This window comes from Mustela lutreola, chromosome 3, assembly GCF_030435805.1.
Source record: "Mustela lutreola isolate mMusLut2 chromosome 3, mMusLut2.pri, whole genome shotgun sequence".
Lineage (NCBI taxonomy): Eukaryota > Metazoa > Chordata > Mammalia > Carnivora > Mustelidae > Mustela > Mustela lutreola.
In genome coordinates, this window is record NC_081292.1 from 44118035 (window position 1) to 44137104 (window position 19070).

At 40.7% G+C, this 19070-nt stretch overlaps 1 protein-coding gene across 1 annotated transcript in view; it reads left to right on the plus strand.

Moving 5' to 3' along the window:
- The window catches only part of RUNX1T1 (RUNX1 partner transcriptional co-repressor 1), a 131621-nt gene that overhangs the window by 106898 nt on the left and 5653 nt on the right, over window positions 1–19070 (plus strand). The window contains 2 exon segments of the mRNA XM_059166052.1: window positions 3395–3463; window positions 8478–8668. Coding sequence (XP_059022035.1) covers window positions 3395–3463; window positions 8478–8668 — 260 coding nt within the window.

Consider the following 19070-nt stretch of genomic DNA (forward strand, 5'->3'; position numbering starts at 1 on the left):
TATATATATTTTTTAATTTTTTAGAAGAGTTTAGGGGCACCTGGTTGCTCAGTGGGTTAAAACCTCTGCTTTTGGCTCAGGTCATGATCCCAGGGTCCTGGGATCGGATCCCCACATCAGGCTCTCTGCTCAGCAGGGAACCTGCTTCCCCACCCCCAACCCCGGCCTGCCTCTCTGCCTACTTGTGATCTCTGTCTGTCAAATAAATAAACTCTTTAAAAAAAAAAAAAAAAAGTTTATTTACTTATTTGACAGAGAGAGAGAGATTACAAGTAGGCAGAGAGGCAGGCAGAGAGAGGGAGAAACAGTCTCCCTTATGGCGCAGAAAGCCCGATGTGGGCCTCCCTGGATCCCAGGACCCTGAGATCATGACCTGAGCTGAAAGCAGAGGCTTAACCCACTGAGCCACCCAGGTGCCCTAGAGCAGTCAATATTCTAAATTAAGGAGGTCCCAAGAGGGAAGTTGTCTCTTGTAGTATAGAGCAACGTAAGGACTTTTTTTTTTTAAACTCAGCATTGCCTATAAAGACATTGTTATTGCTACTACTTCAACAGAAGAGAAGATAGCATATTTATTAGGCATTTGGTTTCTGTAGCGATTTTATTCATCAGTGTATCCAAAGTAGATGCTGAGGAGTACATCTGATTTCTCCCTTCTTATACATTTACATATATATGTGAATCTGTTTATTTTATAAAAATTTCTTGCCTTTGGATTCCTCTCTTATTTCAAAAAGAAATTCTTTCAGAAGGTAGTCTGGGATAAAGAAAAGTTTTACTGGATTATTGGCTTTGGTGTTTCTGTTGGTTTCAAGGTCAGGTGCAGTTTGAGTCTACATGTCACTGAGAATTTTAGGGATATATAGCCAACTCGAAATATTGCGTAACTGTCCAGTGTGGTATATGGACCCTCACAATCTCTACTGTACAATGCCTGGGAAGGTGGGTGCCTGATTAAGGCTTAAACATCATGTTTGATTAATTTTGGAGACTATAAACATTTAGAGTTTTAAATAAAATTTATACAAGTAACATGTAAGAAATTTGAGGACTTCCCAGTAAGGACTAAGACAGAATTACTAACTATGGAAATAACTTCTATCCCCAAGTGACCTATACTCAGGGAATAAAAAATTACTGTTGAATATTGCTTAATCCAAATCTCTTGAGAGGTTTTTTGGGTTTGTTTTTCCTTTTTCCTTTCGTTTCTTTTTAAGTTTTGTGCTATGTGAATTTAAATGCTAGGAGAAGAAACTTTAAGGTGCTTTTTTCCACCTTAATTATTCATGAGGAAGTAAGTATCCATTCTTACTGGACAGCCTACTAAGTCATAATGGTGTTAACAGTAACGAGGGTAATAGCATCTAATGTCTAATGAGAGTTTGGGGTGTGCCAAGCTGAGCATGTAATAGGAAGTACCTCTTTCAGTCTCCACAGCAGTGCACTCGAATGTTGTACCCGTGTCCCACTTTACAGATGTGGAGACGGAGACATGGAAAAACTAACCTGAGCAATGTCACCTGACTAGTAGGTGGCAAAGCTAAGATTCAACTTCACTGGGCTGAATGAAGTCTCTTCTGCCTAAGCTCTCTGGGGCGGTAATTAATTTCTTTCATGCTTGGCCTTTGGATAACTTAACATTACTTTTCCCATTGCCTGTAATAATGATTGGCCATTATAAATAATTTTTACTAAGCTGTTGATCTTTTCTTAATCCAATAAATGGAAAAAACTTTTTTTTCTTTTGCTACTTTGGAGAAGATGTGATTTTTCTTTATATATCAATTCTTACACTTTAAGCCAAAATCTGTTCATAAAAAACTGTCTTTAAAAGCTGCCATAGGTTTCTCTCTGTTTCATTGTGTCTTATGGAATGTGAACTTGATTATACTTTCTTTATTTCTTCTGGAAATAGTGGTGTGGAAGGTAATCCTGATGAATCTAATTAGCCATATCACATTTTCTTGAAGTTGTGTGTGCTCCAGTTTTATCTAGCTGTTTTATGAATGAAAATTACTTAAATAAAAATATTTTGGTTTTCATCATTTTCCTTATAGAATTCAATGTGTGCATGAGAATAGCCATGAGAATGGATATTTCAAGTGCATCTGATTATCACGTAATCATGAAATTATAAAGTTTTAAGAATTTGTATATTTGGAATAATTACAGATTTAAAAAACATTGCAAAGATAATACAGAGTTTCCAGATGCCCTTCATTAAGCTATAATAAGCTTTTGCTAATTCAGAATAGTTGGGGAAATCTTCAGCTTGAGCCACTGGTAATCAATGTACCCTACAAGGAATCAAAACATTCAAACCTATTTAAGGCATTCAAATGTAAAATGATGTCTACTTAGCTAAATTGAGTGTGCTTTTCTCTGTTTTCCATACTCTGTATTCTGGTACTTGACATTTCTTAAAATGTTGGGAAAATTTTAATTACTTGAAACTTATCAGAGGTTGAATGATTGTTGTCTTTATAAAAATTAAATTTTTTTTTCTTGCCCCCAAACCTCTAAATATATAGGCTTTCATTGAAAATTCAATAGGGAAGATGCGTAGTACATATTTTAACTATGGAAGACATTTTCAGTTTATTTTCTGTGATACCTAGAAAAATGCAAAAGGTATCCTATCATTTCCACAATCATGTTATTTTGGAGGTTAGCATTCCTACATCAGCTTATTATGATCTGTTTTCTCAAACTTTTAAAATTTGACAAGAATAAGCCCAGCGTTTCATTTAAAGTGAAACGTCATTTTGTTTTAGAAAGCATGTACTAATCCTGTTTTGTTACCTGAATATCTCTGAATCCATTCTAATGAGTCTGTCTTCCTTCCACCCATGTCCAATCCATATGATCCAATTTGTGTGGAAATGTTTAGTGCTCGGCGAGATTTTTAAGAGGTCATTGTGCGAACTGGTTGGCTATGGAGTAAGGCTCACTATTTCTTGGAATCAGAGCTATGTGAAAATTATATTAGCCTAAGATTTGATTTTTTAACTACCAATCTGACTCTTGAAAAGAAAACTACCAAATATAATTCATTTTCCCTAACAAAATAAAGCATGCCTATAGAAATTCCCAGAGTGAGAGGGTTCTGGGACCAGTGCTCCCAGACATCATATTGTATAATGTGATCATTGAAGTTGTTTAATTTTGAGCATACAAGGCATTTAGACCAATGACCTTCTGTTTTCCTTGAGCTCTGATGACTGGCCTTGCTATTTGTGTTTATTTTCTCAAGTGAAACGCTCCGCCTTTCAAAATTATGTTTTTGTAGAGCAGCCAAGAGAACGGGCATGGCTTGCTTCTATTCCGTGTAGTGACATAACATGCTTATGGTGCTTTCTTCCTTTTCCCCACCCGCTTTGCATCCCTTTCCTAGATGCGCATCGGGAATTCCTTCACAGGCCTGCTTCTGGATACGTGCCAGAGGAGATCTGGAAGAAAGCTGGTAAGAACTGTTGAAAAACACGAGTCTAGTGTTCTGGCAGCTGTGCACAGTTGTTCATGCAGTGATGTGAGGAGCGACAAGGAGGGCCTTTCCTGCGAACAACAACAAAAACAAAACAGCCCCCCCCACCCACAAGCCAAAAATGTTAAGTCCTAATTAATATTCTTTCACCAGGCCTGATTAGAACATGAAATAGTTTTCATTTTAGGAGCATCTGCTAGTGCCACGTAATTGACCGTCTGGCAACGTTTCTGTTTTAAACCCCTGTTTTTCAGGTGCTGTCATGGTTTTGGGATGAAAGCTGGCATAAGAGGTCTCAGCTTGCATGCAGTTTACTCTTAATGAAGAAACAAATCTGATGTTTTAGAAATTAAATTGCACACGTCAGTCTTTTCTCCTGATTTTTAAAAATGGAGATTCAATTGGCACATCTCTGAAATTCTTTTAAAAAAAATCCTAACAAAACTAGTTGACTTGTTGAGGAACTAAACTTCCAGATTTTATGACTACAACCAGTATATAAAATTGATCTCCTGTGCTAATTAATACTGAACTAAATTGTTTCCTAAATTAAATGACCAAGTTATGCTAAACTTCTATTCCTCCCTCCTATGTACAGTGTCAGATTTTCCTTAAGAGATACTGGTCTCCATTCTGGGGCTCATTTAAAGTTCCCGGTGTCACACTGGCTTCAGAGGGTTCAGATCTGGCAGAATGTTGGGGGAACACCAACTCTTAGAAAAGTTAAGCCAAAACCTTGTGAAAACTGACTCATGAGAGAAAACATATAACCTGTTTCAAGAGTTAAAGATGATATGACAGACACATACTGTAGCTTTGAGCTGCTCTAAATTCCAACTATTAAAATAGTTTGACTGGAAAAACTGGAAAATGCTCTTTCTGCAAAGGATTGGATGGGTGTAGGAGACATAGTGAAGGGAAAGTGTCTTTTGAGGTTGTGATTTGACCCAGCCATGTCCATAGTTCTTTGCAACTTGGCTGATGCTCTGATCATTTGACTCTTATCAAGTGTTTTTACGGATTTTTAAAGGAAAACCTTTGTAAGAGTGACAAGAAGTTTCCAAATCTGATAGTATGCTAGACCTGGTAGCTTCGATTGAGAACCAGAAGGCTCTCTTGAATGTCCAGTATGCCCATCAGATAGCATATTCAGCTTAAATGCTATGTCTGTTGCTCAGCTGCATACTCTTACCAGATTCACAGCATCACCTCTAAGATTTCTTCCTGGGTCACGGGCTACTCTCCAGCTGTTAAAATGTGCCAGGTGTCACCTATCTGGAAAAAGAATTGCTACATCTTCCTTCTGAGCACTTTTTCTTCCCCATTCTTAAGCTGTCAGTGCAACTTATTCTAGTAAGAGACACAAAGAATGGTCATTTGGGACAGCAGAAGGATGACATTTTCTGTTGCGGGAGAGAGTCTTTCTCTGCATCTCCCTTATTTATGTGTATTTAAGTTAAACCCTTGATAGTTCATAAAGAAAAATTGACAGGAAAGCCTTGTGTAATCCAAATTCTTTTGCTGTGCTATTATCTGCTCAAGTCTTTGTTTGACTGCTATTAAGCGAGAGCAGATTTTTCTGAACGTACCACCTTTGTTGTAAAGTCAACTTGAATAGCTCTGCACAAAGGAAGTCCTCCCATAAGTGGTAAGCAATTGGAAGCAGATTCAAAACGGCACTGTATATTTGCCACTTAATCAGGTTCTTTAAAAATTTGACATGTTGTAATCTATTGAGTCCACTCTTATTTTTCATCACTGTTTTATGGGTTTCTGAAACTAATTCTGGGTATACTTGACATTGTGAGGGCAACACGAGGAGAGAAAGAACAATGCTTGCTTCTGTTGGGTCTGTGGACTCTAAGAAGCATTTAACCTTAGCAAACAAATGATGCCCAGAACATTTTTTAGATGCGCCTATTTCTGTCTTAGGATTTCAGTCTAAAATAGGACTTGGAAGCGGAGTCAATTACTTTTGTGTATTTGTGTTATTCTCACAACAGTATCCCTCATCTGCTACACAAAAACAGTTTTGGGACAGTTTTCTATGGATAGATGCTCATATTGAGGAGTATATTAAATCCCTTAAGTACAGGTGACAGTTTTATCTGGAAATCTTTAATAACTGCTTTTAATATTTATCTTTATAGGCTTATTAAAAAGCATTTCTAGTGTTGAGAGTCAGGGCATCCAGCAAGATAAAAACACCAAGGGCAGAATGTGACATCGGCTTGTTATTATTGGAGAGCTTTTTCCCCCAAGATTCTAAAATCTGCTGTGGGCAAAATTTTTTTTTGAAGAAAACCTATAAAGTATGTCTTTGCCATCAAAGTATTATACATTACCTTTGTTGTAAAAGATAAGTAAATAAAAGAAAGTTTAAAGCATTTGAAAAATATCAAAGGAGTAGAGCTCTCAAAATTCAATGTAGTGTAACCAGTGCATCCTTTTTCATAGGAAATTATAATTGCAAAAAGTATGTCCTGTGCATGAATGTATGTCATACAACCGTTAGCACCATTTTATTTTGAAATGATTTCAAACCTGCAGAAAAGTTGCAAAAAATGGTATAAAAATTGCTGTATTCTTTTTATCCAGTTTTCCCTATTTTACTGTATTTGCTTTAATATCTTTCTATTCCTCTTTCCTTCCCTCCCTTTCTTTCTCTGTTACACATATTTTCCCCCAACCACTTGAGAGTAAGGTGCAGATGTAATTCCCTTTTACCCTAAACATTTTAGTGTGTATTTCCTAGGAACAAGGACATCCTCTTGCTTAAATAACTATAGTACAGTCACCAAAATCAGGACATTAATAGTATGTAATTCACAGACCCCATTCAAATTCTGCATGTTACCCCATTAAGAGTATAACAGTGTAACAATACACATTTTAAAATATTTTGGGTCCTAACCAATGTTGAAGGCCTCATCAGTTTCCCCCTAAAATTAGTATTTTTAAAAGCAACAGCAAAAGTAAAAGAACACACCATAAAGGTATGAAAAGTCTTCATAAAACTGAGGAAAAAAATCTAACGTAAAGATGGTTTTCAAATCACAACCGAATGTTTTCTTCAGTGTATTTCTTTTTCAAATGATCAGTGAATGTTTGCAGTTGGTAATAAATATTCAAGCACCTTGCAAATGTCCTACCAACTCTCTGCTGATCTGTATATGCCTGTGGGATTAGAATAGGAATGCATAATTTAAATATAAATTGCCTGATTTGCATACACAATTAGTCAAGCTACAGCTTTGATCGTAAGCAAAAATTATTGTCCTCTATTACCACTTAGATAGAATTTTAATTCACCTTGAATATTCAAACTAAATTAGACCCTGGCTGTCTAGTTAGAAGGGCAGTACTTCCCTGGTGCCCCTGGTCGTTTATGATAGGGTAATAAAGGCATCCTTTCGCCTCCTGGTGAAGACCTACAAGCTCTGTGCAGTGCTGTTTCTATCCAGGTTTTAAAAGGCATATCTTAGAGCAACCAACAAAGGCTTAACGTATTTTGGTTAATATTTCTGGTCTGGATCTTTCCCTTATAGTTTAGTGTGTAAAACCTAGCAGACAGTCATTACAAAAGAAAGAAGTTCAGAAATACTGTGACTGAAGTGACCTGGGCTACAGAAGTCATGCCGGCTAATTACAAGTGGAGAGCTTTCGATGGTCCTCCAGACCAGGGCTCTAGATGTGTGAAACAAACCACTGAAGTTTAAAAAACCTTAGGAATATTTGCATCTCTTACATTTTTAATCTACAGTAAAACATTTTTTTATTAGGAATCTATGTTTTTAATTAAACAGAACATTTAATTAAGGTGCTTTTTAAGTGGGTGAAACAATTAAGTGCAAACACTTGAATGAAACATGTCATAATTAGTTTTAATAGAGTGTTAATTGGTACTAGGTTTGCCAAGTTAATAATTACTGCTTATTAAATTTTCAATTAATCATTGTCATTTTGCTTTGAATAAAGATGAAAATTAGATAAACTAATTTAGGGGGAGGATATTTTCCCTTGTTAATTAGAACAGTTAATTTTTTTAAATGGAAATTACTTGTTTTACTTGTCAATCTCATATTGTACATTAGTCAAATCTTTGCACCCTTTCCACAGCCAAAAATAAAGAGCTGATTTGACACCTTGCAGGTCTGTAGGCAGGCCTGATTGTTTTGGCCTCTGGTATGATTCAATTACATTTGTCTAGTGCAACAGTTGGTTATGTAAAGCTGTGGATATATTTGATGGAGTCGATGGGCAATGGCTTAAAACTGGGAAATGAGAAAATGATTTTTACAGAACCCTACCATCTAGCTAGCCCGTTAAGGGCATCAGTCCACATGACTCGGGAAATGACTTAGGAAAAAGAAAAGCCAGATCATCTGTTTCATCCTGGATTTTTCTTTGCAAGGTCTACATTGACATAATTGCCGTGTGAATTACCTTCACTATACTGCTGTGTGTTTCACTATTGTGCTGTGTTTCACCAGCAAAACAATTGTTAGCCCTTAGATGTGTATATGTGTAAAATCCATCCCCTTCCTCTTTTCTTTTGAAAGCTTTTGAACATGGACTCCCTATGTGCATATTAACCTATAGCCTTGTAGCAAACCGCCTCAACGTGTCTGAATTATTCTAGGCAGATTTCTGGTAGTGGTATTCGTCCTTTAGCTACTGAAGTCTGGTTTCCTAATCATTTCTGGAGGTACTAGTTTGATAGAAAAGTTGTAGTGATGCAGTAGTAGTTTAAAAAATACTCCCAGACAACGCAAGTTAAAGAAAAAAAAAAAAAAAACTCAAACTCACCCTTTGTTTTCCTAAATGAATTTCAGAAAGCTGCTCGTTTTTTAGGCAGCCAGGAGAACTGCCCAATAATTGCGATGAGAGTCACGCCCCTTCTCTAGAATTGTGTTTAACGGCGGTCAGTGGCCAAGGTCCTGCGCTAACAGGGAAATGTTCTCTTGTCCGGTGCGGCCTTCCTGGCACACAGAGGAGGCGGTCAACGAGGTGAAGCGCCAGGCGATGACCGAGCTGCAGAAGGCGGTGTCGGAGGCCGAGCGGAAAGCCCATGACATGATCACGACCGAGCGTGCCAAGATGGAGCGCACGGTGGCGGAGGCCAAGCGGCAGGCGGCGGAGGACGCGCTGGCCGTCATCAATCAGCAGGAGGATTCGAGCGAGGTGAGGTGCTGGTGGGAGCTTGCGTGGCAAGCAGATCGTTTCCGTAACGCGGGTTCTCGGTTTGGAGTCCAGGAGGTCCCCAATAAAAGTGGGTATTGGATTGTAGACAAACCCATCTCGGGGGTGGGGGTGGAAATTAGAATAATTTGGGAGGAGTCCTGGCACTTGTGGAATCCATGAAGACCTTGAGCAGATGTCTTTATTAATGACCCAAAAGGACAACTCTGCCAAGAAGGGTTTTTAACGTCTTTGGTGGATAACAGATGAAAGGGAAATGCTCACAACTTCCTCGCACTGTTTAGGGCTCCGGACTCGGCTGTGTGCACGTGCCTCTGTCAGCGTCTGTGTGTGGTTTTCTGTAGAAGGGGTTCCATAGGGACGCCCTGTGCAGACATGCTCTCCAAAGTCCTACTGTGGGGCTGGCATCGCAGCCACTCCCTTCATTATGGGGCCTAAATTCCAGTAGGAAAACGGCGTCTGCATCAGTTCAACCTTTCTAAGAGATCCACCACACAATCTGTTTTTCCATGTTATTTTATAATAACCATTATGCCCGTCATTTCATAGATCACATCGCCACTGGAGGTAATATTATTTGGTATTACCTGAGTATATTAAAATACATACCCATAACCCAAATGGCTCAAGGATCTAGGAAGTAACTAAAACACGGTACTTACCAGAATGCTTTTTAAAATAGAGCCTGGAAAGTCAGAACAACGTGGTAATACTTTGCATGAATTAATTAATGTGGCCCCACAGTCACCCCCCACCCCAGGGTAACTTCAGATAAAGGACTATAGTTAGCTAGTCTCACCAAGCTGAACTAGCAAAAGCGTCCACTGGCCTACTACAATACATATCTATAATTTGTGAGGGAGAGTAAGAATTTAATTTGTACCAGGCTTCTCTGTAGATGAAAGACCCTGCGGGAATCACTCAATGCCCAGAGTTTCTATTTAATGTGTAGCAGATGAATAACAAGGGGACAAAAGGAATTGATTTTCAACATTTGAAAGTTTCTCAGGAAAAGAGGGACAAAGGGAAGTTTATCTACTCTTTAACTGCTGACTTTTCCATTGTTGAATTAAGCTAGACATAAATTCGATTTTATTGGCATCTTGTGGCTAAAATATTTAAGGACCTTGTTTTGTGTTTTGTTGTTGTTGCTGTTGTTGTTGTTGTTTTAATTTCTATTAACATCCTTTGGAGAGAATTTGTCCTACTCCATTTAAGTTAGTAATACCATGAAACACAGTAGTTGCCTTCACTAAAAACATCACTTACACAAGAACACTTTGGGGCTGTTCTGTATGGTGTGGATATTTTGTAGTGGCCACTACAAAAATATTTTGTAGTGGCCACTACAAAATATCCACCAAATGAATGTTTAGGAAGAGATTGAAAAACTAAGTCTTTGTATCTGGGAAATAGCATGCTGTATTCCTTCAGGAGCTAAATGCTTTGTATCTTTATTCCTGACATCCATCCAGAAAAATCCAAGATCTTGACACTAGGACTTAGCGCTATTGAAGTGAGGATCATTACAGTCATTTTTGGATGCAGATCATCTGAGAGGCAACTTAAGTCTGATTTCTTTAAACTGCATTACCTCTTGTAAGACTTAGAGTCAGTGTGGGGGACTTGATCCCGCCAATAATTGAGTTCCTTTTCTTCAAAAGCAATGTAAACATTTTCCTGAGGCTAGGAGAGCAAAAGGTAGAAGAGATTTCATTGGAATGAAGCTGAGACTCCTCCAGACTTGGACATAAGTCCACACACAAATATACTATAAAAGTGGTTTGACCAAGGACTTGATGGAGAAGTTAATCCACTAGCCCTAAATTAATGTTGGACTTCTTCTGAGGAATGACAGGGTCTGGGAATAGTCAGAGTGCCTGGTGGTAGTAAGTTTAGTCAGCTCTATCTTATGCCCAAATTTATAGGTAAATGCTTTTTTATTTTCCCCTACAGGGATTCTTTACTTTTAACTTAGAAGTGAGGGCAAAACTTTGAATCCAACATATTATTTTTTTTTAGTCTATTTTTTCCTCTCATTGTGGAATAATATGCCTTTTCATAGAAATGACCTGATAAAAGTCACCCCAGCAGTGATGCTTGTAAGTCACCTCAGGTCCACAAAGCTCCATAGGCCCCTCTGGGACAGAAGCAGAACAACTTTGATTTCCTTGAACTAGGGTCTAACTCCTTATTCCAGCCTTCCCCATGGTTGGCCCCAGGGTGGGCATCTCTTAGGCCAGGACTGCTTGGCCCAGCAGAGAAGAGAGCCCAGGAACTTCTCAGGACTCTCTTCTGTTCCAGGGGTTTTCTTGAATTTTAGCTGCTCAACCCCCAGATAAGACCCACCTGTGCTGTAGAAATTTGACAAATTGTTCTTTGTTCTTTAGAAAAAATACATAGGCAGTCTCACTGCCATAGTAATTGGTTGAAAAAAAAATTCCCATTAAATGTAGGAATCATTGATTTAAAAACTGTACTATGAGATTAATGGGCATTCCTCAAAAAAAAAAAAAAAAAAAAAAAAGTCATGTTTGTGACCTGCCCAGGGCAGTTTGTGATTCAATACTACAACTCTACATTACTCATACCCACATATTCATTTATTCTTTCAACAGCAAAGTTTTGAGCTTTATTCTGTGTCGGGGAGGTTGCTAGACACTGAGGGTACCTGTGCTGTTATGTAGGATACAGTGCATAGAGGAGGCATATCACTAAATTATAAGAGTCAGGAACTGGTCAGGAACTGGTCAGCAGCTGCGCTCCTTTCCCTCCAGCCTCACCGCTTCAGCACTGCTTTCTTGGGAAAGGAGCACGTCAGTACCTCTGTGCAGGAGGAAGAGAAAAGATGGAGAAAGAAGCCGTGTCAGGCTTTGAGAGCAGGAGGGCTATGTGGCTCGTGAAGGTTTGGGACGGCTCATTCAGGCTGCAGAGTGGAGAGAGATTAGAGGAAGCGAAAAGGAGGGACCAATCTGTTTCAGGAGACAGATGGGGATGAAGATGGTTGGAGGCACTGGGGTTGGAGGAAATTGTATCCATTGTAACCGTTGGCTGGGAACCCGTGAGATAAAATGGACAGGATATTATCACACGGGGGCTATCACGGAAGAGGAGGGTGTCCAGTCAGAGGGGTTGGAGACACACATGTCAGGTGATCCTATTTGAACAGTCTTCAGAAACTCACTGGCTTTGATCTGCCCAGGGTGTGTGTTTTTCCTCTGGGGGAGAAAGTTGGTAGAACAGGTAACCTTCATTTTTTGGGTGCATAAACAACACAGGTTAAAACACTGTAAGAAGCTCAGTCAGTGACTGAATCCAACTAGACAGTTCCCCTCTGTGAACCTAAAAAGTAAATAGCACAAAGTCTTAAATAGTTTGTACTGTTCAATGTGAAAATCAGGTTAGTAGACTACAAAGGCAGGGTACAGGGTGACCATACCTCCCAGTTTGAATGACGCAGTCCTGGTTTACTCCTGTTGTCCCTTGTATTAACAGAGTGGTCCCCTTTATTCTGGAGAGTTCTGGTTTGTACGATGAGTTATAAAGCCACACCATTTACAGGGCCACGCTCAGGAGATTTGATGGCCATCTTTTGCTAGCAAAGCTCCCAGGCAGTTGCATGGGGTAGAAGGAATTTAAGAGGAGGACCTGAATCCTGGTTCCCTCTCAGTTACCCTGTCCGGTGTCCTGGGGTGAATTCTTTCCCTTCTGTGAGCCTTTATTTCTTCTGAAGGAATGAGATGTTATTTGCTTACCTCATAGGGGTGTTTCAAAGTTTTTTTGTCTGTTTGTTTTTTGTTGAAGTAGAGCTGACACACAGTGTTCTGAGGATTTTTTTTGACACTGCATTTTAATTCAGAGTGTTTTGAGGGCTGTAATGCAAGACTTCATTATCTGCTCCTATTTACCACAGTCCTGCATCTCCAGATACACTGTATTTCTGACTGAACCCGGTCTTTTTCTCCCTTACTTTGAAGCCCCCTCCCATTCTAGACATGTACCCATCTCTCACTTAGATCATACCTGATCTCATCTGAATATTCAAAAAGGCATATGTAGGGAATATAAATGTACAAAATACTATGTTTCCCTCTGTTAGGGACTTCAGGACAGTCTGAGTTTCTGCATCTGAAGACCAGATCTTTCGATCTGGTAGTTTCTTCTGAGCAGTTTGTGTTAGGGGCCGGCACCCAGGATTATTTCTGGGATTTCTGAATTTAACCTTCCTCTTTCTACCTGTTTTTACACATGGAAAATGGACCTACTAATGCCCATTCCGCTTAGGAAAACCAGTGGTTCTGAAAAGTAGGCAGTGGAAAAATTCCAGGAGGAGACTGGAGTTGAAAACCTTGAACTGCAGAGAAGAGCAAGAGGAATGTGTAGAGTCCAGAACGAATAGACACAAGTGTCATCTGTTGTGGGGGCCATGTGGTTTATCATCTAGACAGGGACTCGTCGCAGAGGAAAAGGGGGTGCTCTCGCCAGGACCGGTCAGTCCCGTACAGCAGGCTGCCCCCGGCACACAGAAATTCATGCCCAGCATGGTTGGTGGGGGTGGCAGGAAGTTTGTGTGGCCTGAGGCAAGACCAACAGACCTGCGGTGAATGTTTAACTCTGCCAGGCATGGTAGACTCTTCCTGGGAGCCGAGATAGTGTAGACGGTGCTCTTGTCCTCGTTATGCAGCCGAGGAAAGCTGAGTTTCGGGCCGGTAGGCCTCTCTACTCAGAGTCTCAGCAGTAAGTGTGAGCTGGCCCTCAGCCCCGGCTGTCTGCCTCTGAGGCCACCTTCTTAATAGCCACATGGCAGTAGGGGAATTTTCTTTCTTTCTTTTTTTTTTTTTTTCCCTGGTTGTATATCAGTGTATCTACTTCCTCATTGGACTTCCTTCAGATTATTCCTAACTAGTTCTCTAACTTGGGTTCATAGACTAGTCATTGTTATTCTGGTAGAATGATGCTGGACTTGGGACAGACATCTAAGCAATATGATACTTTCTGGGGGCTCCTGGGTGGCTCAGTCAGTTAAGTGTCTGCCTTAGGCTCAGGTCATGGTCCCAAGGTCCTGGGATCAATTGGGACCCCTACATCATCGTGCTCCCTGCTCAGCAGGAAGTCTGCTGCTCCCTCCCCTTGCTCATGCTCTCTTCTCTCAAATAAAACCTTTAAAAAATGTATGGTATTTTCTGTGCTTTCTCTCCTCTCTCTTACAGTGTATTAATGTATAAACCTAGAATATACTGCCAGCATTAGCATAAATTTAAAAAAAAAAAAAGGAATTTGCCAAATCTGTTCATCTTAGTTTTTTTATTTTTTCATGTTCATATTTGGTTCTCATCCTTGTATAGTTTTTCCCAATGAACATTGTCAGATTGGGCCTATTTCCCAAGAACCTGCTGTAACTCTTCTTTGATACCCATAACCAGTACTAGCTTAGGGGATCAAAGTGAATGACTGCAAATGGGCAGAAAACAAAGAGTAAATAATTGTAGTATTAATAGTTCTGAGGTTTAAGCCACCAAATTGGTATCAGTCTCCCTCTGCCCCCCTGCCGCCCAGATTAAAACGGCCTTTATTTATTATTCCTGTAGAGGTGTAGAACTGCACAGTTTCCATTGAAGTTGGACAATTTTATTGCATTTAAAGAGAAACACTGATCAAATCTTTAAGCTTTATATTTCCAGAACCTGCTAAGCCTGACAGTGTGAGCATGTTTCATCTGGGGGGGTTTCATCTTCTTTACTCCTTCTTTAATTAATGGAACCACTCCGAGTGGACTCTGTGCCATATGTCCCAAACCACAGAAACCTGACCTCAGTGGAGACTTTAGAATCAGTTACCACACAGTTATAGCCCAGGAACCTCGCATCATGGTTTCTATAAGGCCCCCATGATCCTGTCAGACCCCCTGATCCCCAGAACAATTTGTAGCTCTCAGAGCATAAGCTGTTGTGATTCTGTGTTACAATAAGATTTTTTGTTGTTTTCATATTAAACGGCCAGCTGTCTGCATCCATAGATGTTCACGGTATAGTCGATGGAGCACTGGACCTGGAATGGTCTAGAGTGGCTCACCTCTTGGAGCTTTGGGTTTCATATCTGTAAAACCAGGGTAATGTTTCTGTGTCTCAGTCTGTAAGGTTGTTGAGACACGCAGATGAGTAGAAGTATTTTATAACCTTCCAAGTGAACAGGGTGTATAAGAGAGAGAAATAGAAAACCAGTTAAGAAGCTATTCTACTAGGAAGGGCAGGGAAGGAACTTGCATAGTAACTATGAGCTTGGAAAGCTGGGAAGAGAGACCATGGAGCCAAGATCTGTGAGGATTGGCCCTGAGTCATTGCAGGGGGCAAAGAAAGAGGAGCTTCTAGTAAGATGATAAAAGTCTTGAACTTGACTATTGCCAGTGACTGAAGCAGACGACACCACAGAGGCAGGTTTAGGGAATACTGACTTGGGTGACAGGAGCATCATGATGGATGGAGTTCCACAATGTAGCTCAGGAAGGAAATAAAGGCTGGAGAAACAGGTTGGCGTGTCATTTTGTTGCAGCTGGTACTTGAAACCATGAGGAGGGCTGACAAGGGAGAGTGGGGGGAAGGAAAAGATTTTCTTTTCTTTAGGCCAGCTTCCCCCTCCTGCCACATTTATTTATTTGTTTGTTTGTTTGTTTATTATTTTCAAAGACTCGTTGTTGTTGTTGTTTTAAAGATTTTATTTGTCAGAGCACAAGCAGGGGAGTGGCAGACAAGAGGGAGAAGCAGGCTCCCCGCTGAGTAGGGAGCTGGATGTGGAACCCCATCCCAGGACCCTGGGATTGTGACCCGAGCCAAAGGCAGCCGCTTAACTGACTGAGCCACCCAGGCACCCCCTCCTGCCAAATATTTAGCGGGAAATGAATAAACAGAAAAAAGAGGTTACAGTGTAACAACAGAATTTGAGTATCTCAACACAAAAGTTAAGAGGGAATTTGAACAGGGGGAACTCAGAAAGGAGGAATGAGGAAATGGTCAATACTGGCAAGTCTTTCAAAGGTCTGAGAACAGGGAAGGTACAGAAAAAGTAGTCACTGATGGAAGTAAGTTGATTTTTTTTTTTTAAGATTTTATTTATTCATTTGACAGAGAGATCACTAGTAGGCAGAGAGGCAGGCAGAGAGAGAGGAGGAAGCAGGCTCCCTGCTGAGCAGAGAGCCCGATGATGATGATGATGATGATGATGATGATGATGATGATGATGATGATGGGTGGGGCTCAATCCCAGGACCCTGAGATCATGACCTGGGCTGAAGGCAGAGGCTTAACCCTCTGAGCCACCCAGGCGCCCCCTGATACTTTTTGCTATGCAGCTGTCAGTGCCTGTGGGGAGAGGCAGGAGGCCACAGGCTTTCTAATTCTAAAGATCGCACCCGCAAGGATTGAGATTGTCATTTTCTTCCAGCTAGTGCCAAGGGTCATTACATTCTGCCATTTGATTCAGGACCTCCTGAACATCAGGACCTCCTGAACATCAGGACCTCCTGAACATCAGGCCCTGTGCTAGGCACTGACGTTTTCCTAAACAACTGTGCAATTACATCATCCTGGTTATAGATACTGTCGCTTAAGGGGTTAAGTACCTCGCCCCCAGTTCTGAGGCCACTAAGCGATATAGACAGTTACATGGCACACCATGATACCTTGTCTTCAGTGCTCCAGCTTCTTGCACCAACTTATGTCCGCTTTCAGGAGTGGAGTACCCTGCTAACATTATTCCCGCTGAAACAGGCTCTAGGAAGTAATCCAAAATGGCCAGAGTGTGGCACTTTGGGGAATGTGTTTGATTTGCATTCCAAAGGCCTGGGTGAATCAAACCTCAGCTGTGTATCTGCAAACTTTCGGCAGGTCATTTCCTGTAAGAGTTACTTATTCTTTGGGCCTCAGGTTCCCAGGCCGCAGAATGTATTCAAAAGTGGTTTTCAACTGTACGGTGCAATGCCAATGTACAAGGTGGATCTTCCTGTGGATTTAAGTCCATGTGTCGCAGGGCTCTTTACATTTGGGGAATTTTAATTGTAGTCATTCGACTTTCTTCTTTGAGCCTCATTTGTATGCAAGAGTTTTTCTGGAGAATTGTAGGTGAGTACAGACCTGGAGAAACTTAAGGTAATCAGGAGAAAGTGTTTTGGTTTCTGGAAAAAGAATTTCCAACTGTGAGAACCAGAAAGGATATATTTTTTTCCAGGTAGGGCTAGGAAAGACCATTCTCAGCACCATCTAAACTAGGAAGGAGACAATTTTGTTCTCAGGGATGAAGAGAAACACTGGGATGAAACAAAGTAGCAATCATCTTTGACACCCAGCTTGGGCATTTCAGAGCTTCAGTTCCTTGTTTCCCCTTCCGTCCGTAGTATTAGCACATTTAGTGAAAGGGAGGGATTCATTCAGCCTCATGCTCTTCATCTGAGTCACAGCCTTAACTTTGGTCAATGGCTGACTCCCATTTTTCAGATCAGGGGAAAAATATTCTTTATGCCAGAAAGGGAATAATAATATCACAAATAAGGGAAAACTATAAAGTGCCATGGATTTGGGGAATGAAATTTGTTATGAAATAGTATTTTTTTTTAAGATTCTTATTTTTTTATTTGACAGAGAGAGAGATCACAAGTAGGCAGAGAGGCAGGCAGAGAGAGAGGAGGAAGCAGGCTCCCCACTGAGCGGAGAGCCTGATGCGGGGCTCGATCCCAGGACCCTGGGACCACGACCCGAGCCGAAGGCAGAGACTTTAACCCACTGAGCCACCCAGGCGCCCCTGAAATAGTGTTCTTGAGCCTTCTACTTGTCACAGCAGTTCAGTTGCCGGCATCGTTCTTTACAGGTCTGAGAGGGAAATTCAGTTCTATGATGGATGGGAGAAAGGGAAAGGAAGGAATCGAGAGTGGGAAGGAAGGAAGGAAGGAAGGAAGGAAGGAAGGAAGGAAAGAGGGAGGGAGGGAAAGGAAAGAAAAAAAGAAAAGAAAGAAGAAAGAAACAACTATGAGGAAATAATAGCCTGACTATAAAAAAGCATAAATTGAAAAATGTAAAACTAGATTAAACCATTGACGTCCCCCTGGGTATTATACACAATCTGCACTTTCCACCTTTGTGCACAGCAGAAACCTTAGAAATTTCAAATGATCCAAATTAGGTTACTCACAAGATTCTCCATATTCCTCTGTCCCCGGAAGTGTGACGGTTGAGTGGCCCAGTGCCCCTGGTCAGGCATCAGTTTTGCAAGTAAGGATGAGCCAACAGGAAATTCAGGAGAGCCACACTGGAGAAATGTATTAATAGAAATTGCTTTGTCTGTTTTCTAATGAGCTTTTTAAAAAGGAATACGCACTTTGGAGTTTTTTTTTGTAAATGGAATACTTGCGCCAAATTCCCCTGCACATTCATTGTGATGCCATGTTAAGAGCAATAAAGACATGTAGCTTCCTCCCCTGCCCACACTCGCTCATTTGAATTGCTCTTTGTTGTACGTTCCTACAGCCCAAGGTTGTTTTTGTCCCGGGAGTGGGTGGTCAGTGAATGGAATCGAACAACTTTGGGGAATGGGAATAGAGGTGAAACTAGCCAGAGCTCTTGAATCCTGGGTCAGAACCCAGTGACGCTAGGCAAGAAAGCTCAATTCCCAGCAGCTTCATGATCCGAAACATCTGTTTCTATATTTGGCATCATTCCACTTTTTTATTTATAAAATTGTTCCCATCTTTGAAAACACTTTAAAAAATAAAGAAGGTCCCATTCCGTCCCTTCTTTCCACTCCCCGGCACACATGCATTTGTAATTACCTGGTTTAGTCTGTGTGTTGAATCAGCTTAAATTGAGAAGGTTGCCTACATCTGATTTCAATCTGCAGTGCTGGGCAGTTACCACCCTTGTGTCTGCCAAACTGTGCCTCTGCCAGAAAAAGGATAAGACTCACACCAGGCTATTTCCTAAAGAAGCCACTTGACTCAGATTAGATGTTTAATTTCCTTAAAATATTGTTCTGGATCCAGGTCTCTGTTCCCTAATTGGGATTTTCTGATATAATTGAGGAATTTTGCTTATTTGCTGAGTTTGTTCCAGGATCCAGCTGGCATTATTCTAAATGCCTGAACCTCAAGGAAGTAAACTTCACTGTGGGCACTGAGCATCATACCTCACTACTCTGAAGGCTGGGCCAGGCTCATGTCGTTCATGGCTTTTTTTAGGACCATTATACACACAATGTGATTGAATTAATTTTGACGGAGAAGGGCTTCTAACTTATGGCAGAAGCCTCTGATCCTGAGGTACACAGCTCTTGAAATATTTTCCTGGATAAATTAAATCAAAGTAGAAAAAAAAAATTACTTTGCTTTAATTCCATTTGTATT